Source organism: Podarcis erhardii (assembly GCF_964252035.2).
Source record: "Podarcis erhardii genome assembly, chromosome: 5".
NCBI classification, from domain to species: domain Eukaryota; kingdom Metazoa; phylum Chordata; class Lepidosauria; order Squamata; family Lacertidae; genus Podarcis; species Podarcis erhardii.
In genome coordinates this window covers 67895612-67920824 of record NC_138509.1, presented here as the reverse complement: position 1 = coordinate 67920824, position 25213 = coordinate 67895612, and the positions used below count along the sequence as shown (strand labels likewise).

The window sequence follows — 25213 nt, the reverse complement described above, 5'->3', positions numbered from 1 at the left end:
TTGCCCATGGTGGATACAACCAGTTTGCTGTGAGTTGAAAGCACTGCATGCAGCCTTTTCAGTCACTTGGCGTGACCAACACAGATCCAATGGTAGTGTGGCTAGGCCCTTAATGAGGACAATATTATCCAGCCATTTCCTTAGACAGGAAAGCAATAACATGACTCCTAATTGCTTCCAGAATCAGAAATCAGTTTTGGGAAAGATGAATTAGAAGACAAAATGCAGCTACTGTGCAGAACCAGCATGAAGCAAGTATAGCAAGAGCATGCAAGGGAAGATATGGGTTAGTAACTAGCCCAACATTTTTTTAAAAAGTCAATTACGGTAACTGTCTGGTCTTTTTGAACCTGAAATGTCATTTTGAAAATGTGCATGACAAAAAAAAGAGGAATACCACAATACAACTTGATCGCTAATAGAGGGAGCATAAGGAAAATGAAACACCAGTTACAGTCCTTAGTATATCATGGCTGACTTCGTGAGACCATTAGAGTAAAACAGCATGAAGTGAGGCTCATTAACACTTAAGAGAATTTGGATATGAAGGTTGTCCAGCTGAATCATGGGATTAAAAAATTCATCTTTATTTTGTTTGGAGGGTGGTCAGAAGCTTGAAGGGTTTGCACATAGGAAGAACATGCCATCGTGCCATTACATTTATATATATTTTTAGTGGAAATCCTTGGTTGCTGCGCTTGCTGGGTAAGTTTGGTTGCTTCCAGATGACCTGTTTATGGAGCATCCATCCTGATTTGTTTGTCTAACCCCCCTGCAAGCTTTGTGCAATCTTGGCTCTTTATCGAACATTCATTCTGATTTATTTCTGGGGAGCTTATACGATGTATCAAGCAAATTGTCATTCCATACTTTCCAGTGCATTTCCCCATCACTTTCCTTATTGCAAGTAGTCCGATCTGGGGGCGGGGCAGGTTTGTTACATAAGAGCACCAAATCATCTTTAATTACACAATTTGAGATTGATTGTTGCTATTTTGGGATGGGATTCATTTGGAAAACACCCTTAGTTCATACTCATGTCCTCTTAGATTTTATTGCTTTTTGCTGCTCCAGACGGTAGGACCTGAACCAATGGATTCAAGTTACAAGAAAGGAGATTCTGACTAAACATCAGGAATAACTTTCTGATGGTAACAGGCTGTTTGGCAGTGAAATGGACTCCCATGAAATGTGGCGGATGTTTTTAAGCAGAGGTTGGATAGCCATCAGCCATGGATGCTTTAGTTGTGATTCCTGTATTGCAGAGGATTTATCTAGATGACCCTTGGGGTCCCTTCCAACTATACAAATCTATGATTCTAGTATTCTGTTGATCTACTGTACTTGAAAAGATTTGTTATGTACCTTTTTTTGTACCTTTTTTCCTTTGTTGGGCCACATTCATAGAATCATAGAATCATAGAGTTGGAAGAGACCACAAGGGCCATCGAGTCCAACCCCCTGCCAAGCAGGAAACAATCTGGAATAATCTGATGAGGGCTGCATGTTAGTGATGGGCAGAGCCAGTAGCTAGTAATGGGTGGAGTTGGAAAGAAATGATCTGGATTAACACATCTGGAAGGCCACCCTGCCTCCATTTTTACCATGGCTGTTTCAGATTAAATTTCCCCTTTTATGCAGGTCTAATCAGAACTCAACCCTACTGGGACTGATGGGGTTATTCTCAATTAAATATAGAGGTGTTTTTTTAAAAAAGAAGTACAACAGATACAGATACTTTTCTGGAAAACAAGTGAAAGTAATTTATTTCTGACCATAATGCACTATACACAGAGAGAGCAAGAGCGCACAGAAGCCTTCCAATTCATCTTCGGGCAACTATGCGGGAGGGCCTTCTTTTTCCAAGCCAAGAATGTTTTCAAAAAGCCATTTATTTTGTGAAATACAATACCGCCCATTCCAGTTATTTTGAAACCACATAGAAAGGGTGGGGGGAGGTACTTCTAACAGCAGTGGTGTGAAATAAAGTGTAGATTAACAGGAGGGAAGGATCCTGGATGGGGTGGAAGAACAGGACAGCTTCAGTAGTAGTCGATGGGTGCATAAAAGGACATTGGAAGCTGCAGGAAACCCACCTGTGCTATATATAGTTGCTTAAGGGGATACTGATGCATGCAGGGTTAGCTTGTGTGCTAATGTGGAGAAATTTCCCATAGCCATCAGCAACCATGTCTCAGCCATCCGCACACTGTTAGACATTGCCACCAATGGTGTAGAGGAGGCATGAACCATGAACCTGGCTTCTAACTGATAAGAAGGATTGATTAACCAGTTAAACCAAGCAGTTTTAATTCCCAATTACCTCTTCATGTGAACATGTTTTTTATCACTCAGGAAAATGCCCCATATGTGTCATCTGAGTTAAGGGCTAGCGCTTGCTTGCTTACTTGAATGCTTCCCTCCTTCAAGAGGAATGCCTTTGGGTTAAAATATGGTTTAAAATTCTAATTTCTTTTAAAGAATAAATTCATCTCTCAACGGAGTAATGCTTTTAAGTTGAATGAAAAGGAAAGTTTACAACTGTGGTGATGATGGTTGGTGTGTATCCATTTACCCGACATCAACTTTACCCATTAAAATGGTGTCTGCAGGCTCTTAAGATATGAGAGTAGTTACTGAGGATCAATATAAATATGTTAACACGATGGTACAGCACAGGCACCTAAAACCCTGGCTCAGTCTCTTGGCATCTGCTCAGCAGTGCTGTTACACAAACCCTAATGCCAGTCAAAAGACATGCTTTTTTTCTCGTGAAAGCTGGACAAGCTGCTTACGGAAAGTGAGAGGTAACAGCAGATCATGCAAGGTAAACAATGCAATCACTGCAACAGCTTCCATGCTCAGCTGCCCACCTGTTTTTCTTTTTCTGTGCCCTCACCTGCATCCTTGGTAGACTTCTTTATGAATTCCATGGGCCTGGGATCAAACTACAACCTTTTGTGATGTTGCATAAAGCAAGAAGCTTATTACAAGTATGTAGCCACAGCCTTGCGCACGGTGTTACAGCACTGAGTAAGAGGAATTAGTCATTGCTAATCTGTTCTACATCAGCAAGCATAACTAAATGCTCTTTCTGTCTTGGAAGAAGCAAGTCCCATTCTAGAGAAGAGTACTGCTCTTGTTTTCTTTATTTTCTTTTTGAGGGGACCACCTCAGTAAGGAGTTCATAGGTTAAAGACCCCATGTGGATGTCACCGAAAACTGCTTCCCAGTGGACACCATGTACCAATATAAAGCCACTTTTGCCTGGAGAGCTCCAAGCTAGAGTCTGCAACCTTGAGGATCTTGTAGGGCTGGTGAGGGGGCCCTCTGTGTGACTGGAACAATATATATAATCAGCTGGCTTTAGTAAACTCAGAACGGAAGCTGTTGTGTTAGAGTTAGCCTTTATTGTTCAATTTATTAAGATGTAAGCATGGTTGTCAGCCTCTGAAACCTCATGGATTTGAAAGAGGATTAGATAACAGCATGGAGGTAAAGGCTACTAATTGTGGTGGCCATGCTCTGCCTCCACGGTCAAAGGCGGTGATGATTCTGAATACTAGTTGCTGGAAACTGCAGCAGAGAAGAGTGCTCTTATGCTCAAATCCTACTTGTGGGTTTCGCAAAGGCATCTGGTTGGCCAATGTGAGAACAGGATGCTAGACTAGATGGGCCATTGGCCTGACCCAACAGGACTTCATGAGTCCCCCTTCCCCACCTGTTTTAGTATCCTGACTAAAGGTAAAGGGACCCCTGACCATTAGGTCCAGTCGTGGCCGACTCTGGGGTTGCGGCACTCATCTCACTTTATTGGATGAGGGAGCCAGCATACAGCTTCTGGGTCATGTGGCTAGCATGACTAAGCCGCTTCTGGCGAACCAGAGCAGCACACGGAAACTCTGTTTACCTTCCTGCGAGAGTGGTACCTATTTATCTGCTTGCACTTTGACATGCTTTCGAACTGCTAGGTTGGCAGGAGCAGGGACCAAGCAATGGGAGCTCACCCCGTCGTGGGGATTCGAACCACCAACCTTCTGATCAGCAAGTCCTAGGCTCTGTGGTTTAACCGACAGCGCCACCCTAGTATCCTATGTTAAGGTTATTTCTAAGTGACTGCAACAATAAACATAGGACTTAAATGTACAGTTTGAAAATGCCCACCCAGTATCTTACTAGCACAGTATGGTATAGCAGAAGCTGGTGAATGAAAGAGCCTGGAGTTAGACTAGGCAAAGCAATGGCTTTGGTTGATGGAAAACAGAAGTCTTTTTTGAAGCTGAAAATGACTATCATGCTGAAAATGCTTTTCCTCTGTCCATTAAGAACAATATCCTATTACGGCAGTTCATCTATTCAGCACTGGAATAAGCTGCATAGATAAATGATGGAATCTCCTCTGGAAGTTTTTAAAGAAATCATTAGGCAGGCCAAAATGTCTCTGGCAGGTGCCTTACCAATAGACTTGGGAGTGAATCACATTTTCCTCTGGGTCTCCTGCAACTTAATTCTGTGGCTTTGAGGGTTGGGGTTTTTTGTTTTGTTGTTTTTTTTTTAAAACACCTTTATGTCCATTTACACAAAACCAGATTTTTTTGTTTTACTTGTCTACCAGCTTGATATGGGCAAACTTCTTTCCAAAAAGGTGTAAAGCTCATATTTTCTTCTATCAGTGTTGTGAATATTGGTTTCTTATAAAAGTAAGTGGAAATGGGGTATGAACTTTTTTAATGCACAAGTTCCATACTCCTTATTGCTGAAGGCAAAATCCACTAAGCCTGAGACAAGAAGGCATTTGAGGAATGACTTTCCTTCTCCTTGTTCCTCTCTACCCTGCCACATTGTCCCTCTAAGCCAGTCAGCCTCCTTCTGTATAGCAATAAGATTGTGATCATGATGTCACAGATGTCAGGAAACCTGTTCCTTACCCTTCATGGTGAAGCAATAGCTGTTTAAAGTTCTGATGCCCTCAGCAATTCCTGATGTCTGCTGAAATGATAATGAACAAAACTTTGGTACTGTTCTAGTTCAGAGCTTCTCATTTAAACTCCTTTAGTGTCTTGACGCATCTTCTTACTTTTGCCTCTTGTTTTTAATCATTAGACGCTAGCTCTTCAGGATGGGGCTGTGTCAGGCAGGGAAATAAAAACCTGTTTCCAAGGATGGGGCTGTTGTTTTGGTCTATGAGCATGGGCAGTTTCCTCCATTAGAATTTACCTCAGGAAGGCTGTTGTGCTTTTCTGTGTCTACAAGCACAGGCACAAGGCCTAAATTCTCTAGCCTAGAGTTAGAAGAGCATATCCCAATCCTGTTTTGTACTTGAAAAGAGCTCTGGGGGACCTGAACACATAATCCTGGGAAATGTTCTATGCTAGATTCCAGAATGAGGACATGAGATGACTGATTTGAGCCACAAATACTCTCCTGGTTTATACAATGAAGGATGGTGTAGAAATATTAAATTGAGTTGAAGAGCAGCTCTTCCCCTGAATTGATGAGGCCTCTGGGCTTAATGCCTATGGTGGTGTGTCAACTAAAAATGAGACCCAAAGCTGTTTTGGCTTGTACAGTGACTGGATTAATTTAATCTTGAATCGCTGAAAACTGTGAGAAGAGAATAAATTGCTTGAAAACTTGGTACACAAAGCTGTTGCTTCCTTCCTGTCTTTAATGAGAAGTGGATGGATTTTAAATATGTATAAATAATAATGCCATTTTTGTATAGGCACTAATACATGTGCTGGGTAAATCATGAACCATTACAAATAAATTAAATGACAATGGGCTTAAAAATTGATCCCTGCCCTTGCTCACACCAGCTAAGCACTATAATCTGGCTCTTTATTCCTCTCAAGGCTGCACAGTAAGCAATCCATGTTTTAAAAATGCCTCAACTCTTTCATTACAATAAGGAAAAGCAATTTATGCAAAGGATAAAGAGTAAAGGAAAACGGCATTCAATAGAATGGCTAATTTGAGACGCACATGAACTGCTCAGCCTAGCGTACAATTTTATATGATGCATTTGTCTTATAATTAATTATCTGCTTCACCATACAATGGGATTTCTGCCTTCCCACCCACCCCTGTGTATCGATCCTTTATCAATGGCTGAAGTTTAGCTTCTCCACTGCTTTCTTCCCTCATTTAAAGAACAAGTTATTTTCAAGCTCAAGACTGTGACTTGATGTGGCAACAATTTAGCCTTGTTTCCCAAGCTTATTGGAAAATACAGCAAGCAGATATATTGCTGGCAATCCTAGCTGGCAGAATTAGCGCGCATAAAGTGTTATGTGCCTTCCCTATCTGGACCCCTCCTTATATGCAGTTTGCAAACACGTGCAAGAAGTGCATACAGAGCAACTTATGTAAATAGGGTGCCATGTGGCATATCCCCCACACTTGTGTTTTCCAAGTGGCTGAATTTAATTGACCTATTAAAGTTGTGCAGAAAGTTTTGGCAATCCGTAGGGAGTACAGAAGTATTTCAGGGTGCTAGAATTTATGGCACAGCATCAACCACGATAAAGCAACACATACCCGCCAGACTTCTATTACAGGTATAATTAGTGGGTTCTAGAGCAGCATGCCTGTGATGATAGTGACAAGTTAGGGAAAAATAGAGGGAAAATTAACTTAGAATCATAGAGTCTTAAAATTGTAGAGTTGGAAGGTGTACCAAGGGTCATCTAGTCTGACCCCTTGCAATGCAGGAATATGCAGGTGGCCTGTATGGGGATTAAACCTGCAAACTTGGCTACTTTATGGCTAAGGGTGTGAACACAAGGAATTCTACCAGTGCAAAATAGCCTGTGCACAAGGAACAGAAAACCATAAGATTGGCCATATTGGGATTTTTTAAATAAAGAAATGTTGTTTCCTTTCAATGCTCACAGTTCTCCTTTCCCTTGGAGATTCACCAGAGTCTGAGCCTGAACATTACCCAAAAGTGCTGCAATACATTCATATTTGCCTGACTTTTAACAGCCATGAGGGTGTTTTAATTCTGACGTTGCATTTTTGTATTTTGTTTTATCGCTGTTACTTTCTCTGACCCTTCAAAGATAGAGGATGTTATTAAATTAAGGCAAATCAATAGCTGTGTTGAAAGAATGCAATCTCCGATGTCAAGCTCTACTGTTGACTTGATTTTTATTTATTTTGTTTGCCATAAACAGCAGTGAGGATGTTACCTCAAGAACTGCTTGGGGGGGGGGGGCATGAGTCATTGGCATTATTGTACAATTTGCCCTGGAAACACTTTTTGACTGTTTAAGACCTGTGCCGTCACTTTTTCAGAGCCTTTAGATTTGCCTCAGGGTACAAATGCTAAATAAGGCTCAGGGAGGTAGGGGAAAAAATGAACCATAATGTTAGAAAATAGAACATATGAAGAAATTGCTTTTCTTAACAACTCAACTCAGTCGTATTACAGTTCAGGTCATCCAATCCTAAGGCTGTATTTTGGAGAACTCATGAGGGCAGCCGCACTTGAGCAATTATGAACATAACCGTTTGGTTATGTTTGCATTTTTGTTGAATTGGAGACTGAATTTCCTCTACAGTTTCCATGCACATTTGAAAGCAAGTACACTGTTGCTGGAAGATAAAATGCACCCATTTATTCCATTCCATCAAGACAAATCTTCATTACTGAAAGAAACATCTCTTTATGGAATTCATAGATTAAGGGTCTAAAAGAGGCTGCAGATAAGCCGAAATTTCTCAGAATATTTTGTTTTTCTGACATCTGATATTTTACTTTTTTTCTCAGAAGGTTGCCTTGTAGAATTTTCTCTCCATATTTGTCAACGTTTTTATTGTTTAGCAGTTTCTGTCATTCACCACCATCACCCGCTTAGTGTTGTACGGAACACCGCTTAGTGTTGTGGCGGAACATTGTTTTGCATTAGGAAGTGGTTCACTGTTATTAAGAGCAAATGGGGATATGTTAAAAAGTAGAATTAACTGTTTCAAATGGATATCTTCCAACACTGGAGTGAGGGAAATTGGGACAGGGCCTCAACGGAGGTTGCATCCCCTCTCACTCATGCTTTCCCACTTGGCTCCCTCCCTCACACCTTCACCCGCCACAGCAAGCCAATGTACTTCTGGAAGCCGACAACACTTCTGGAGGTACATCAGTGGAAAGCCACAGCGGAAGGAGGAAGAGGGGTAACATGCAGGGCAAGGTAAGCTTTACTTCCATTTCTTGGTCCCACACTCTGGTGTGAGTCAACTGATTTGCACCCCGCCATGGGACAAAAAAAAAAGTGCATCTTTGAGCATGGGAGCCAAAATGGGACATCCAGGATTGGGATCAGAAGCCAGAGCAGTTACACAGTATGAAAATGGTGATGTTACAGCATTTAAACTCCTAACAATTGTGAACTGTGCAAAACTGTAAACTTGTGAGGAGAATTTTTGTAGGCCTGCTCACAGCATATAAAACTAAGAAATCCATCACAAACTTAATTTTTTGTAAAATTTATATTTTACTAAACCTAAACTCTTTCTCAGATATCAAGATGTGTGCTTAAGGAAAGTAGGCGATACGTGAATGGCATATAAACGAACCTAAACAAAAAGTAATTACTGTTCCATAAGGTAACTTGCCCCTGAGATCAAGGATTTTAAGCAAGCTGATTTTGTACCGGCTTGTGAGACTTCCCTTGCTATAATTTCACCAAGAGATATTACAGGTATGTCAACAAAAAAGGAATCCTCTTATCTAGCTGTGAAAAGGTAGCATGGCAATTGACATTTAGACAGAGTTTAATGACTACAGGAAGGCAAGAGGAAAGTAGCAATTGTTGTTGCTGAAATTTGTATATCTTCCTTCATCTGAAGATAACAGGGTGGCTCACAACATAAAAATACAAAATGAGAATACGTAATAAGATAAACCAATAACTTCCCTGCATAAGCATATTTAAAATGTCATAGGATGTTCAGGTTATAGAGAAACTTTTTCACCTGGCTCCTAAAAATATGTAATGAAGGTTCCAGGCAAGCCTCTCTGGGGAGAATATTCCACAAATGGGGAGCCACTTCCAAAAAGGACCATTCTGGGGTGAGAGCAGGAGGCAGAGGCGCCAGCAACGGAGAGATGAGCAGAGCAGCAGAGAGCCCGAGAGCCCTGATGAGGCAGGAGAAAGGCAGAGTCTGTGGCTGCGGGAGGTGTGTTCAGAACTGCAGAGCTCAGAATTCTGGGATTCAAGCCTCGGAACCATCTTAAAATCCCTCCCCAAACACCCAGCAGCAGGGAAGGGGGCAACCAGGCATTCCATGAAGGCTCTCTCTGCCTTCGAGAAGCTGAAGCTCACACCACCAGCTGAGTCAGTTCTTGAGCCCAGCTCCTGGCTGCTGGAGGAGCCCAGCCGCAGCAGAGCCCAGGGCTTGCAGTGCGTGTGTTATGGCACTGGGAACTTCTCCTCTTGCGTCCAAGCGCGATACCAGCTGGCCTTCCTCCTTCTCCTGCTCAAGGAGGGGAAACACTGCATCCATAATCTTCTACATGGTCCACTGCGGGAAAGCTCTCTATAACAACTTGCTCTGGAGCAACTGGTCATCACAGGGGACAGCTTCAAGGGCATTAAAGACAGGGTGCTGAGCAGGATATTCCAAAAGGACTACAGTTACATTGCAAAGGTTTCAATAGCAACAGATGAAGAAGCCCTTCCTTCTCACCCTCAGTACTCAGGAAGACATATTTAACGACACCTCTGTCCACTGCTTTCTGCTGGAAAATCTGAGGGACCTTCCCCCAGACATCTGGAAGCTCCAGGAGGAGCCAGTTTACCCAGATGAGGATCAGCCAGAGATCATCAGAAACAAGAAATGAAATTGTTCCCATTCCAGAGGCTATGGATTAGAGGTGCAGGGCTGGATTTGGGTTTCCTTCTTTGAAGAGGGGCTTGAGTTGCTTCTGGTGTTGCAAAGAAGTTCACGTTAATGTCAAGTTAGTTACCCTCCTCCCCGCAAAGCAGAAGACTAGCCACACTGTCTATTTGTGTGTTGCTCTATGGCTTCTCCATGGGACAAACGAGACACATACAGCATGCATAAGATGCCAAAGCTCTCCTTGTGTCTCTCTCACTTGCTCACTGAGTGGCAGAGCTTTGGAGGATCAATGGGGCAAACCCAAGCATCTGCTTCTGGGTTTCACCACCATCTCTGTTCAACTCTGGTCTGGTACCTTCTATGAGAGTTCCTTCATGGGATGGGATGGAAAAGGGGGCAGAGATCTGGTGGTGCTGGGCAAGCTGCCCAGTAGGACTGGGCTCCCTCATTAAGGGGGAGAGCCATTCATACTCCCAGCTGCTGCTTCAGGATTAATGCAGCTACTTCTCAGAAAACCAAACTTCTCCACAAACCTTGTATTTCCAATAATGTTTTTAATTAAAAGCAACACACATTGAAAGAATGAAAGCAAAAAGAAAGAAAGATCCAGAACTCTTGTGGAGAAATGGTGTCTTCTGAGAAATTGTGAAGAAGGGCCTCAGATCATGATTGCAGGGTCTGGGTTGGTTCATATGGAGAGATGCAGCACAACAAGTAAATCGTAATCATTCTTAGGTTCCCACTTATGCATATTCAGCTTGGGTAGAGATGATGGTAGTGAATAAGGTCGTTGTAGTGAACCATCTCAATCATAGAAACATGATAAACCTTTTGATGTCTCTTGGACCCATTACATATTGTAATAGGAGGGCAAACCTAGGAAAGTAGTTTTAGCGAGGTGCAGGATTTTGCATCAAACAGTCCAGAAATGGAACACAAACATTGACAGTGTGGAGGCACATGAAATCGGATAAACACATTGGCTTCATTATGAAATCAAGATGCTATTAGGGGATGTTGCTAAGAAGAAACGCTCAAAAAAATACAGCACTTCCCTATGGGAAGGGAAACCAATAACAGGTTTTTGATAGAAGCTACAAAATGAAACCTGCTAAGGGGAGTAGCCTTTTGTTGCTCAGGAAGACATACTGTTTTGTTCCATATTGTTGTCTTTCAGCCAGAAGTGCAATATTTTAAGCAGTGAAATAGATCAGGTGTGGTACTTAACCTGTGAGTACGGCATTGATGCTCTATAAGTAAATGTTTCCAAAGCTCTTGCATGTAGATCATAAGGCAAAAATACATTGTTTTCTGATAAAGCAATTATTTTGATGAATACTTCGGTAAGCTGCAGACATCCATATTCCCGACCTTAAGTCAATATGGCTTTAGCTTACTGGCCTACTCAAATTGCACTAAGGGGAATACACATGATCTAGACAGCAGCTTTGTTTTGTTTTTACTAATTGCTGAAATTAAAAGTTAACCTGCATTGAAAGCAATATCATAACTGCTGTAATTTGCATTTATTGTGGATTCTAATTTGCATGGAGCTGGTGCTTTCAAGCATACATAAGCTGGTGACAATTTACTTACTGTCAGGAGCCCGGAGGAGACAGCCATGCAGTGGGCAGTAAAAGCATCTACGCCTACAAAGGAGTTCTATAAAGGAGTCACAGATTCCACTAATTATATTCCTATTAGATTGACAGAAAAGCAAGTAAAACAAATTGCTACCATTAAAATAAAAAGGGGGGAATGAGTTATACTCTGTGTTTGGAGGGAAGTTCATCATTAGTATTATATGTCACAATTCTCATTGATACCACACTGGGCAAGTAGCTGAGTTACATATATACATTGTACTTCAGTCATATTGTATATAAATTGCAAACAGATTTTTATGTGTTTTTACATCTCTGCCCTATAGGTACTAGTGGTAACTTGGAAAAGTTAAAGAAAGACCCCTTTGGCCACCTTGTTAAGTTTACAAGATAAATGCAACACACACAAACACTCATGTTTTGGGTGGTGGTGGGGTTTTGGGGGGGCAAAGTTCTATTATTCCCCATAAAAGATGCAGAAAAAAGATCTCTTTCACAGGGAGCAAAGATCTTTTTGAAATACCCCAAGGGAGACAGTACAGCACTAGCCTAGCAATCTGCTCAGCAAATTGGAACTGCATGCTTTATGCAGTAGTTCATCAAATTTGTATCTTCTCATAAGCCTTGTCTTGGTTGTTTATTGATTGATAGCATGGTACACCCCTCCTTTCATCAAGAAGATGGCCTCCAGTCATTTCCAGTATATAAAAATGCAACTCAATAAATGAATAGGCAGATAAAACACTATGATCAGCGAGCAAATTCCCAGTTTTAAAAAACAACAAATAAATGTGAAGTCAGCCCTGTTGCATTTAATGGCTCAAGTAAGGGTGCATGGAAATACAGCAAGGATGTGGAATCTCCACCGTCAAATTGAGCTTGTGAGGCCATTTGCCCCCAAACCATGCCCCCTACCATACATCTGACATCAGGTCGGCTGGATTGGCTGCAGAACCAAATTCCTTCTTTGCAAGCCCTGTGTAGGGCTTTGAAGTCCTGTCTATTGTCACCAGACATCAGATGATTCACAAGTAGGTAGCCCAAATCACCTGTCAAATTTGGCCCATGAGGGGTAGGGAAGGGAAGGATCCAATGCATTGGCCAAATCAGATTCCCACCCCTGAATTACAGCCTAAAAAAGAAATCAGCTTAAAAGAACAGAGTAGATTTCATCTGGCACCTTAAAAAAAATGGCAAAGAAGGCACCAAGTGAACATGTCTGGGAAGTCTGTGATTTTAGGTGCCACCAAGGATCCCCAGATCCTACACTGTTTAAGGCTTTAAAGATTAAATCATGTATGGCATGTATACTATAAAGAGCCCTCCCCTCCATATCTGCAGCAGGCTGCAAAATGTGTCTGAAAAAGTGTTTTGAAGCATTCTGCTTTTTTATCCAATTACATGTTTTTTCAAACCTATTCTTCATTCAGACTGTCATGTTTCCAAAGGCTTTTAAAAGAGTCACCATGCTACAGTTCACCGATGAACCCAAACAATATAAAAGGGAGGAACGTCTCAGAATGCTGATATGCCAAAAAAAAGGGGGGGCAGAAAATTATTATTGTGAGCCTATTTTCGTGTACATGGTCTGTATCTAGGTCCTTGATCATGCCTGGACTAGCTAATGTGGTCTTTCTAGCCCAGGTGCATCTTTTAGCATCCTCATGATAGAATTATAGACCTTGTCACACGCAGCCCACAAGCCCTTGAGACAAACAGGCATGCCATAAAATTGATTTGTTCCTCCACAATAGTGAGATACAAGTGGACTTTCTTTTTCTTCCCTGTAGTGAGTGCCAAAGCAATATGGGCTGCAGACAATCCACTACAATCCATTCCTATCCTGCTCATAACTTGCAATGATTTGGCATTTAGTTGAAATTCAAGGAGTGGGGAAAGCAAGGAAATGTGCTAACAGATCGCACAGCATACGCAGCCTGTCCTTAGCATTTCCAGCATTGCCTCTCCATGCGTGCATTTTGAGGAAATGGTTGTAAGGAAACTTGGCACAAAATTGATACTTTTGTGTGCATGCATAAGCACATGTCAAACTTTAGAATGATCACATTCATTCATTTTACCCCACCCATCTGCCTGGATTGTCCCAGCCACTCTGGGCTGCTTCCAACAAAATACAGCATCAAACATTAAAAACTTCCTGAAATATCCTTCATCCAAGGATCACAGGGTGGTTTTCAATATAAAAACACAAAAATGCTTATTTCTGACCAGTCTGATCTTAAAAAAGAACTGTCTGCGTCCTTTTTCCAGTTACTTTTCTGCATACTGTTTTAAAATGGAAGGCGAGATATGTAACAGCATGCACAGCTCTCTGTCAAAACCAATGTTAACTTTAACTGAAGTCAATCAGTATCCTTTTGGACACTCACACTGATGGCTCTGAAAGCCTCCAAGATGTAGTTTTCACCATAGATGAACCAAGGCAACAACAGCCTTCTTAATTTCATAAACAGGCCTGAATCCAAATGGAAATGGATCTAAAATAATCCTTTTCATCCAGGAACACCTGAGCTGAGATACCACCAATTTGTTGGGGCCAGTTCTTGTTGCTTTTGTGTTGTTGTTGTTGTTACATCTGTGTGTGTTTGTTTGTTCACATACAGAGTTCCTCCCATGGCTGCTACTGCCTCAGTTTGCCTTTAACTGTTTTGTTTTCAACATGTTTTAATGTAAAACCCACAGCGGGCAAAGAAATCACACATGGCCAGGGATAACTGCAGTGCCCATGCCTCAGATAAATTCCATCAGGAAACTGTAGCTAAAGGTGTTGTGAGATCTGTCTTCCATCAGAGAATTTATATCTAGCATCCTGACAGCAGCACCAAGTACTAGTTGATATTTCACTCCCATGGTGTCTTTTGTTAACAAGCTGTTTTGTTTTCTAAGTGGTATACTCTAAGGGATGAGAAGTGTATCCACTCAAAGTTTAGAAACGGGAGAGTTGTTCAGCTTTCAAGACAGGTGTTATCTCCAGGGTGAACACATGTTGCCTTCTAGGGAATTCTTTCTGCCTGCTGTGCACAGTTATCCTTGACTGTTCCTTTCCCATAGGCAGTGTTCTGGTCCCTTATGTTGTTGATGCTGAGCGCCACTGGGAAACACTTAAAATAAACATGCTTCTTTAAATTGTTATAAGAGAGTGAATTTCAACAGGGAAGATTTAGTACGTTTCATGCGCAATTGGAAATGGAACCAGCAGCATTAGTACTAGAAGCTATGAAACTAAATTACATTTTAAAGAAAATGCGCATCTTCCAGCTAGGAGCCACCATGCAAAACATTCTAGTTAGCAAAGAATAATGAAGTTTCCTGGGCATGGGGTAACCAAAACATTTTGTTTTCTATGCGTAAACTCCAGTAGGACTCTCTCTCACACACCATAGCTCCAGGATATGTGGATTGCAAAAGAAAGGAAGACTGCCTTCCCTAAACATATTTAATCTGAGATTTAAATGTTTCTGAATTCATTAGTGAACTTCAGTAACATTGCAATGTTGCAATGCTTTCCAGGGTTCTTTTGCAATTGCAGGGGGTGTCAATGGCTTGTGCTTTTCATGCATCTACTGTAATGTACAAAGGACACATTGAATGTCTCCTCCATGGGGCTGGGGAGGGAAGCGTGAACTCCCAGTGTAGAAATAGCTTAAATATATGTGTTTTCCTGTTGCACTTTACAGTAGAAGTGTTAAGATAAGAAACAAAGGCACTCATGTTTCCTCACTTTCCTGCAGTTGGTGAAAGAGGTCTCAGGAAATCTAGGTGGTGTTAAAATATTATACACATCTGACTTAGGATGGATGTACATGTTGCCTCAAGAAATTCAGGTTGTCAGATCTATTTTTATAGAGGTAATGCGAATGTGGAGGTGAGGAGACATTTGTAAGAATGAATCAAAGGAATCAAAGGAAAGGAAAAGTGCTAGGCACCTGGTATAATAGCAAGCAATTTTATTCTCAAAACATTTTGCAAATAAGTCACAGCAGGTCACCATCGGTTCTACCCACTCCTTCAGGCCAGATGGTAAAAGTATGCCAAATCCATTTAAAGCCTTTTATAAATCCTAATACAGTCATACCTCGTGTTGTGTTACGTTCATGTTGCATCTTTTCAGCTTGTGACTGCAGCAAACCCGGAAGTGTATACTTCCGGGTTTTGCCATGTGTGCGTGTGCAGAAGTGTTCTGCGCGCTTCGCACATGCGCAGAAGTGCTTCGTGCTTGCGCAGAAATGCTGCTCTAGTCATGGGATTTTGGGGGTGCGAACGGCACCCCAGAACAGATCGTGGCCCCAACTAGAGGTACCACTGTGTGTTATATCCACATTATAGCCAGCTAACACAATGAGGACAGCCTGCCTCTTAATTTAAATTTTCCTACTAAGCCTATCTGAGATCAATCTCCTCCGTTAATCAGAAGAATAAGAAAAAAGATGTCCACATTTAGCTAACTAAAAACCTTTTCAGGAACTAACCAAAGACACTGGCCAATAATACAAATCTAAAGATCTAAAACATTGTTTTAATACAAATCTAAAAATCAAAACATTGGTATTGAAATAATGTCAAAGTCTATTAAAGCAGCAGCATTAAAATAGAATCAGCAGGAAGTTCAGGTGCTTCAATCCCAAGACCCGTTCTCCTCTTCCATCACCACCCCACACAGTTGATTCCAAGGAAGTTCACCAACCAATGGCTGGGCAGCCCTTCTCTCACTTGGAGCACCTCACCCTACAGGGCCGGCCCACCCAATATAGGCAGGCAATGGGAGGTGACCACCTCAGGCAGCAAGATCCGCAGGGGCAGCAGATCTAGCCTCCACGGAATTATCCTCTGCTGTTGCTGTGGTGGCAGCAACAACTGCAGCACACCCCTTGAAGGCCAGATCTGCCCAGTGCCCACCCAGTGCCACTTCTGCAGTGGCCTCTTGGTCAATAGGAGTCACTGATGGTCTCATAGGAGCTGCTACTACTACATCTTTATTTCCCCCTTGTTCCTGGTGTAGATCATAGAATCATAGAATCATAGAGTTGGAAGAGACCACAAGGGCCATCGAGTCCAACCCCCTGCCAAGCAGGAAACACCATCAGAGCACTCCTGACATATGGTTGTCAAGCCTCTGCTTAAAGACCTCCAAAGAAGGAGACTCCACCACACTCCTTGGCAGCAAATTCCACTGTCGAACAGCTCTTACTGTCAGGAAGTTCTTCCTAATGTTTAGGTGGAATCTTTTTTCTTGTAGTTTGGAACCATTGCTCTGTGTCCGCTTCTCTGGAGCAGCAGAAAACAACCTTTCTCCCTCCTCTATGTGACATCCTTTTATATATTTGAACATGGCTATCATATCACCCCTTAACCTCCTCTTCTCCAGGCTAAACATGCCCAGCTCCCTTCTTCACGCACCACTTTATTTTGAACTAATTAGCCAGCTCATGGGCTGCAGGCTTATAGTTTATGTTATCACAGGAATAAATATTTCTATCTATATATTTGGGGACTGGCTGCTCTGAATCCAGTGTCTTGCATTTGGGAGGGAGTGGGGAAGGACACAGGGAATATTCAGTCAGGCGCTGGTCCTATGTTACCAGTGTTTGTACAGCCCTGTGCAAGTCCTACTGAAGTGAATGGAGATTGTGTTGCATTTAGCATGGTGCTTGCCTTATTTGAACTGTCTGGGGAAGAAAGCACCCCTTACTACAGTCATATGGTTCCCAAAGATGGTGGGGGTGGGGGGAAATGGGTTACTGGAAATCATAGATTATGAGAATGCTGGGTTAAGAAGTCCCTTGCCTTCTGTCTTTCTGAAGCCATGCTAAATCACTTGAAAGAAAGATTGGTAAAAAGGAACTATAAAAACCGCTGCATTTTCCCAAGGTCAATTGGCTTTGTAGCCAAAGATTGAAAATGCTGAACAGCGGCTCCTCCTGCTGGTTGAAAAGCTGCTTGTGCCTTGTCAACAGAATCCGTAGTACTGTAGTGAGGAATGATCAAAGTGCTTGTAATGAATCTAGTTATTTCCCGCTTTTGAACTGGGCATTAGACAGGCACAACTTTTTTTCTGGCTACATCTGTGCTAAATGCATGTGTAATTCCACTGACTTCTGTTAAACTAGCTCCAATTAGCATAAGCTGTGTGGATTCTATAATGCAGCACATTTGTTGACCAAGTCTATCCTTTCCGCAGCCTATCGAATCGACAGGTTATGCATACAGACAGGAGCTGAACTACAGTGGACTTTATTGTTCCTTGGCTTTTACGATGTGTTTTTCTCACTGTGGATTGTTTTTAAAGCCCCTTCTTTTAACCCAAGTATATCTACTGTGTAAAAAACAACAACAGAGAAATCGGAGAAACCAAATAGATGGGTATTTTTAACCATTTATTCAAGATTTTAACATTTCAACATCCAACAGTTTCCCTTAGTTTTTCCTCCTCGCTTTCCACTGTCTATCTTCCCCAACCAAAGATGGTCTGCTCTTAAATAGTTTAACCAACTCTACAAAGATTTTTAAAAAATGCAAAATAAAATAATCTATACAACATAAAAAGCATATAAATAGATTAAATTATAGTCTGTTCAGGGTGATATGTTTCCCATTCCATTGGGCTCCAGGTATTCTGCAAACAACTCTAAGGGAGAAATCCTATAGCAGGTTCCACTGGGATGAGCAAGTTAGGCTCTAATGAATCTCTCACTTAATCTGAAGGCTACACCAGTTTATCTCCCTCATTCTTGATTTATTCGGAAAAACAGCAGTTGCCTTCTTTTGGAAGAAGCTGTAGTAGTAGTAGTAGTAGTAGTAGTAGTAATAATAATAATAATAATAATAATAATAATAATAATAATAATATATTGCTCTTCCATTCAGTATTGAGTTTTGCTTCCTAAAGGAAATTGACCCCAACTGAGTTTTAGCTGATGAATTTAAAAGTTACCATCATACTGTTTTTTAATGCATTTTACTAGACCTGTGTGACGTGGGACGGAGATAAACTTCTTTGTGTACAGAAAGGAGAAAAAGAAGGCCGTGGCTGGACCCAGTGGATTGAAGGGGACGAAATGCACTTGGTAAGGACATGCAGTGTTTCAAATATATTTCCCTCACCTCTCTCCACTCCCCAAAGTCTTTATTTGTTCATATGGCTAAATGCAATAATCCGCAATTTGCTTGTGCATTATGCTGGCTAACTCTGGAGTAATTAAGCATTGGCATTGTGTTTGATTTACTTCTGAGGCAATAATCTCTTTCGTGTCCCTGTCATAAATAGCAGCATTCTAAATTCAGCAAATCTTTATATTAACTGTCAAATTGCTTTGATCCGTTTACACAAGAGAAAGCATGTAACAGAAGTGCCCTTGACTCGCTCTGTGATACAAAATGGTGTGTGGCTGGGGAAGATTTTTGCATCCCAAACCACAGGTCATAAGTGGAAGGAGGGAGCTATTTTCTTTTCTTTTTAAGGCTAGAATTTTTTTGTAGCTTAGGAAATGAAAGAGAGCAATTCCCTTTTGAAAGTATTATTTTCTTTCTAACCATTATTTCTGACTTACTGAGATAGTAGGACCTAATAAAGTTTATTGCTGCTGCTTTTTCAAGTATCTTGTTTATAGCCCTCTTGAAAGTCCTCTTCCCACAGGGGGCTACAAACCCATCCCTGAGAACTTACTGCCTACTAAATGCACTTCACCATTTATTTAGGATGCTAACTTGGTAAACATCCAGGTGAGCCATTGAGATTGTAGATGGATGGAGCTTTCAAGTTTGAATTTCCATCAAAGCCAACAGGACGAGTGGTAGTAAATGAGAGAGAGGATAGTTGGGTTGGAACTTGGAGACATGCCTCTGAATCTCACCGCAGTCTTTATTGCATAACTCTCAACTTCTTTGCCATCTGTAAAATGAGACAACAGTTTCAACGCCAGCACTCTAATCCTAGGAATATTTGATTGGAAGCCGGTCCTATTGATTCTAATGGCATGTGCTTGTGATTCGAGGACCCGATCCCCACTTGGGGAATAAAGACACGTGGACACAGTATGTAAGGTTAATGGGTAAGGAAAAGGCCACAACTTTATTGATTACAGCATGTGAGAAGGTATCGGCTTAGGCATTGGACCACGGAACAATATATTCCACCCACTCAGAGAGGGGTGAGTCTGAGGAGGGGTTAACCACCAGTAGGGGGAGCCTGTTGATGCTAATACAGCTATCCTGATGTCACCGAGGGTCGTGCCATGGCCCCCCGCCACACTGACATTGGACAGGATGCACGACCGCCGGATTCCTTTAGCAGAATACCCAAAATTGTCAGGGAAGGCGATGGCCACACCTTGCCCCCCGAAACACCAACAACACATTCCAATGCCTAACCACCACCCAAGCCCAAAGGCTTGCCGCCAATACCCTCACAGCTGCAACCAATCCCTAAGACTATTAGATATGTTAGCCAGCCATATGTCGTTTCCCCGATCTGAAAGATGAGCGCCCTCATCCCGGAATAGGGTCTGGTCGCCAATCCGGATATCATCATGAGATATAACTAGGCCATTCACAAAATGCACTTTGCGCGCTACCACGTGATTCAAGAGTTTCCTGGATTTCTCGACTCGAAGAAAATGTGTGTGCAATGGCAGGGATGGCTGGCGCGGCCGCATTTGCGCAGCAAGCCACACCCCCCACGAGCTTCCCTATTGGGTGCCCAACCGGGAACGCCCCCTGCATGACGTGGGAATCGTCTCCCACTCACAACCCCTCCCCTCCGGTAGGAGGAGAGGCTTTCCAAGAGAGGCTCTGTGCAGGCATTGCAATTAGGGAGGGCAGCTAGAGAAGCAGGCTATCTCTGCTCCCTCTGCTGCTTTTTCAGTCACCTGGGAAAGTAGCAGGGAGCCTTTGATATCACACATTTGGGGATTATAAAGTGTGCAGGTTCCACACACACTTCAGACAGTTGCAACAGAGAACACAGAGCTAGTGCACTTATTCCTGCTGTCCCCATATATTTACATTTTCCTAATTATATGGGACTTAAGTGAAATTAGGATCTCATCCTTAGGGGCAAACTAGGTATTGATAATAATGTATTGTAATGGTCAGGCCAATGGCAGCTTTCTACTCAGGATGAGTAACAGCTGGCAGTGACCATTTTTACCAGGAGCACAGTGAAGAGTTGACCTTTCCTGTGGTGCCAATCTTGACTGAGCCCCCATGAAGCTGTTGTTTTAAAAGTAAAAGGTAAGGCACTTTAAAATGTCAGTACACACACACATTTAACAGGAAGTTTAGTTCAGCCATTATAGTGTTATAGAAATGTATGGTGATAATAACGCTGCACATAATTTCTCCTTCTGCTAATTTTCTGTAGAATTCATACCTGAAAGAATGTGAATGATAATCCTCTAGCAAATATGTAGTTTGCTTTGATTAAAGCATTGCCAGGACTGCGGCCATTATCACTACACGGGGGGGGGGGGGGGATAACTGGTGTGTCTGTTGCAGAGGGGGTTCCTAACTAAAGAATAGGGAAATGGTTTCAGTGTCTCCATTTGTTTGTAATATGGTGCTGCACTCACTTAGGGAGCCTCACTTTACCTTGCCTACTGTAGGCTTCGCTCCTTGCCCCATAAGCATGGGACACATTTGCCTGGTGGTGCCGTGACCCATAGATTGCAGCAAAATACGGGGCAAGGTTTTGCCCAGTATCTTGTTTGTGTGGTGGGCTCATGGGAAAAAGCTGTCCCATGAGCCCTTGCAAAGGAGAGGGGAATGCCTTAATAAGGCTGCTTCCCCTGGAACTCAGGGCCATTTTGCCTTGAGAGCTCCCTGCCTGCCCACCCTCGGGTTAGAGCCTTCACTGAGCAATTCTGGGTCGCTGGTTGACAAGGCTGGAAAGGGATATTTCTCTCAACTTGATTGGTACATGGTTGAGGGATTTCCCCCCACCTTTCCCTCAGTGAAATTACAGCCTTCCTTTGTTAGGCAAAGAACATTGTTTGTGTGAGGGCGGAAATGGCATTGAGCAAGATCAACATTGTACAGGGGGTCCCCATAAGTAGCCTGAGGACATAATTCATCATGGCACTCCCAAGCTCGGGTTGGGGTTTCTGCCTGGTAGAAATCTGCACCTTGGTTGCCCTGTGAGACTTTGCTTGCTGGGCTTGCACCATGGCAAGGTTCAACACTGGCTGACTCGCACAGAACAGGTTTGGGGAGGTCCAATCCCGGCAGATCAATTCCATCAACATGGGGCTTAACCCTTGCCCTGCCTGCTGCAGTCAATAAAGATTTGGCCTGATTTTATCCCATCACTGTTCCACATTCTTGTTATTTTGCTGCTCTCATGTGTCTACTTGGCAAATAATTTCCCACCACTAGGGCTGTAACTTCTTCATGAGACCATAAGTTAAGGAGCAGTAACTAGAAAGAGTGGTGTGTTGGGAGTGGAGTCTCTGGTAACGTGATTTACCGGCAAGCCATTTAGATCCTTCGGTTTCCAAACCTTACTCTACTCTCCAAGAGTACCTCTAAGAGAACTATGTTACAGTCCTATCTGTGTGTCAGAAATGAATCCCTTTGAGTTAAGGGAGTTTACTCAAACATAAGTGGACTACAGCATTAGGTGCTGACCAAATTCACATCTACTTTCAACTAGTTATGCACATCAGGGCTTTGAGTGGGGGATGATAGATAGATAGATAGATAGATAGATAGATAGATAGATAGATAGATAGATAGATAGATAGATATAGATGATAGATATTTCTAAACTGCCATATCCTAATCCACCATTGTTTGTATTTTATTTATGCTTTTTGACAGCTTAAATTATCACTTCTCTTACTTGCTTCTGAAAGCATCATTCATCTTTCCTCCCCTCCTCATTTTTTTAAAAAAATACTTCTGTTGTGTTATTAATGTATTTGGATATCTCATCTTCACATGCTTGTATCTTTGAGAGTTTCTGAATATGTAGGGCATTCAGGCACCATAAAAAATATTCTATGATGCTTCAGTAATAATTTTATGGTCCTATTGAACTTCAGACAATATTCCAAATGTTAATTAATTAATCCTTTTATAACGTCTATTAAGTGATCTGCCATAAGCTTTCGGCATTTATTCACCATTCTTTCCAGGCAGATTATTTTCCAAGTCAGCATTTTTTAGTTAATTAAAACATACACATCTTATGTTAACTCCCATTCCACTTTAGGCTTTATTTCTCTGCTGCTGTCAAGTCGTTCCTGAGTTTTTTCTGTATTGTGATGTCCCTTTCTCTTCAATAGATAGCCCATTGTTGTGAGATCACATATCCTGGCTGCATTTACTCCTTTATCAAATCCATTGACACAAAAAATGAACAGAATGTGTGCCAGTATTTTTTCATTTGTTGAATCATTTCCATTCAGTCTGTCCCACTTTCTGGTACTTTTTGAAATCTAAAGTGCACTTTCTTCCCTCTTCCAGTTCCATTCAGAACACTCACCTGCTTTAGGTCACTCACCCCAGGAATGGATTTTCCTCAACTAGATTAATATTTTCTGTGAAGTGATATCAAAAGTTCTTCTTTAGACTGAGAAAATTATGCCCATAGCATCCAGGTCATATTTTTTTTTTAAAAAAAGTGTTATCTTATAAAATAACGTTAACTTTGTCCAAAAGTATCTCCTTTAAAAATACAAGTTTGATCTTTTCTAATAAATCAAAGCCATCTCAATTACTTTCCCACACCTCTCCTTTTAGGTGCAAATATCCTATTCTCTATGGGGACTACTCAGGTTGAAGGTTAAGAGATTCTTGAAACACCTCCAGAATGCTTCCTTTAGTCTAAAGGGCTTTGGAGTGTATATGTTGGAAACTTCAACTGGTGCACAAAATGGCTGCTGGATTGCTAACAGCCGTTTGATCAGAGGCAGACCTTGGGGTCTCAAATTTCAATGGCACCCTGTGTGGCACCAAAATTCAGTGCCCCCCAACCTTTCACCTTCCATTCTACAACATAATTCTGGTGCCCAGTGCAGGCGAAATTGTGGCACTCCCCTAAATCCACTTCTGGTTTGATCATACTGTGCTTCTCTTTGCCTGTCTGCGCTGGGTTCTGCTTTTGTTTCCAGGACCGAGGTGCTGATTTTAAGTTTAAAAACCAGCTTGGAACCCCAGTACCTGATGAAAAGCCTCTCCCTTATGTTCCTACCCAGCCCACATTGCCATCTCCAAAGGCCCTTCTCAGCCCACTGAGGTGCAATGAGAGAAAGGAGGGAGGATGTGCCACATAGATATAAAAGAGTAGAATGAAGTGTCTTGTTATTTGGATAGCTAATATCTTCATTCATACTGAGAAAATATTTTAAAATGTCCCCAGATAAGCGGTTATGTTTGTGAAAGGGGCACACACTCCCAATGTAATCATTCAGCTATTTCTGTTTGACTATGAATACTATTCGATTCTAAGGAAGACATCAGTGTTTATCTACGAAGAACACAGTGTTTGAAGAAGTAGCATTTAAGTATTGACTTTTCTTTTTCAGGAAATAAGAGCTTGTGGCGTCAAATGTAAGCAAGTATTTAAGAAGGTACAGTGATGAGCCTGAACCCGGAGGCCAAGAGGGTTGAATAAAATGGATGGACCAGCTGCCAAACTTACAACCCTGTTAGTGCACAAAAACCTTATCCCTTAACACCTAGAAAGGAGCCCATGGCCAACATCTAGCCATGTCTAATTGGAGCTCTGTAGTGGGTTTTGTTGCATACCGTATATGATATTTTAAAAAGCAATAGTTGAGTCTGAATGAGCATCATCATCATCATGTAGAAGTTCAGATTAAAGCTAATGAAACCTGAATTATGTGTGATTTCATTTTTATATAAATATGCAGATTTTTTTGTTTTTTAAAAAGGGTTGTCTGTGAAGTTTGATATTCACTTTGACTGCTAAGCATATTGTACCAGAACTGTACATAAAATACAATGCTGAGTCCAGACTTGCTTAGCTTAAATGGCAGAACTACATAAAGAATGATCAAGCCTTTTCTCTGGAACTGTTAGATTTGAGGAGCTGGTTTAGGTGGACCCCAGCCTATGATGACGAGGGCAATTGCTGCTGTTGGCAGAGTTTCTCCTAAGGGGGTTTTGCTTATGTGTTCATTGCAATGGACTGCTATTTTCCTGCATATGCATTGGGGATAAAATCAATGCACTTATTTATTCTTTAGCTATTGAAACCTGTTTCACCCATCTTTTCAGATAGGACTCCAAGAACAACTTACAGATCAATAATAAGACCAAGAAGGGGCAAGATTTCCCAAGATGGTTTATTGATTTATTATATTTTTTTGTATCCCACTTTCCAGTCAATAATTGTCTCCCAAATGGCTCACATCAATTAAAAGAGAGAGAGAGAGACTCTCTGCCACACAAGGAGAATGGATGGAAAATGCAGAGGAAGGGGATTATTTATCCAGGGACAGAATGGAATGAGGAGGTATTTATATCCAGTTTAAGCCAGGCTGATCTTCCCTGTGGATACCTGTGGATCAAGGATAATGTTGCACATACATGGATTCAGAATACAGGGGTGGGAGTCCACTGGGGACAGAGTGAACAGCAATGGGTACACAGCCTGGGACCCTATCTTCTGAGAGCACCCACCGGCATGTGACACCAGTTAAAAAATCTCAAGTGGCAAAGCTGGACATGATATTTGCTTGAGACTTAATATTTTCTTCATCCTTCCTCCATCCATTTCCCCACTT

The 25213-nt window shown here is 41.8% G+C and overlaps 1 protein-coding gene and 1 pseudogene across 2 annotated transcripts in view; both read left to right on the top strand.

The window, feature by feature from the left end:
• The window catches only part of RBP1 (retinol binding protein 1), a 38964-nt gene extending 14661 nt beyond the window's left edge, over positions 1 to 24303 (top strand). The window contains exons 3-4 of the mRNA XM_081861673.1: positions 18431 to 18532; positions 23990 to 24303. Of these exons, the coding sequence (XP_081717799.1) occupies positions 18431 to 18532; positions 23990 to 24043 (156 nt within the window). The 3' untranslated portion in view covers positions 24044 to 24303. The remainder of the gene's footprint in view (positions 1 to 18430; positions 18533 to 23989) is intronic.
• On the top strand, positions 8181 to 10390 carry LOC309342742 (SRR1-like protein; annotated as a pseudogene). Its single transcript has 2 exons — positions 8181 to 8192; positions 8963 to 10390. The product of its transcript is annotated as an SRR1-like protein (transcript).
• Positions 24304 to 25213: the final 910 nt, after the last annotated feature.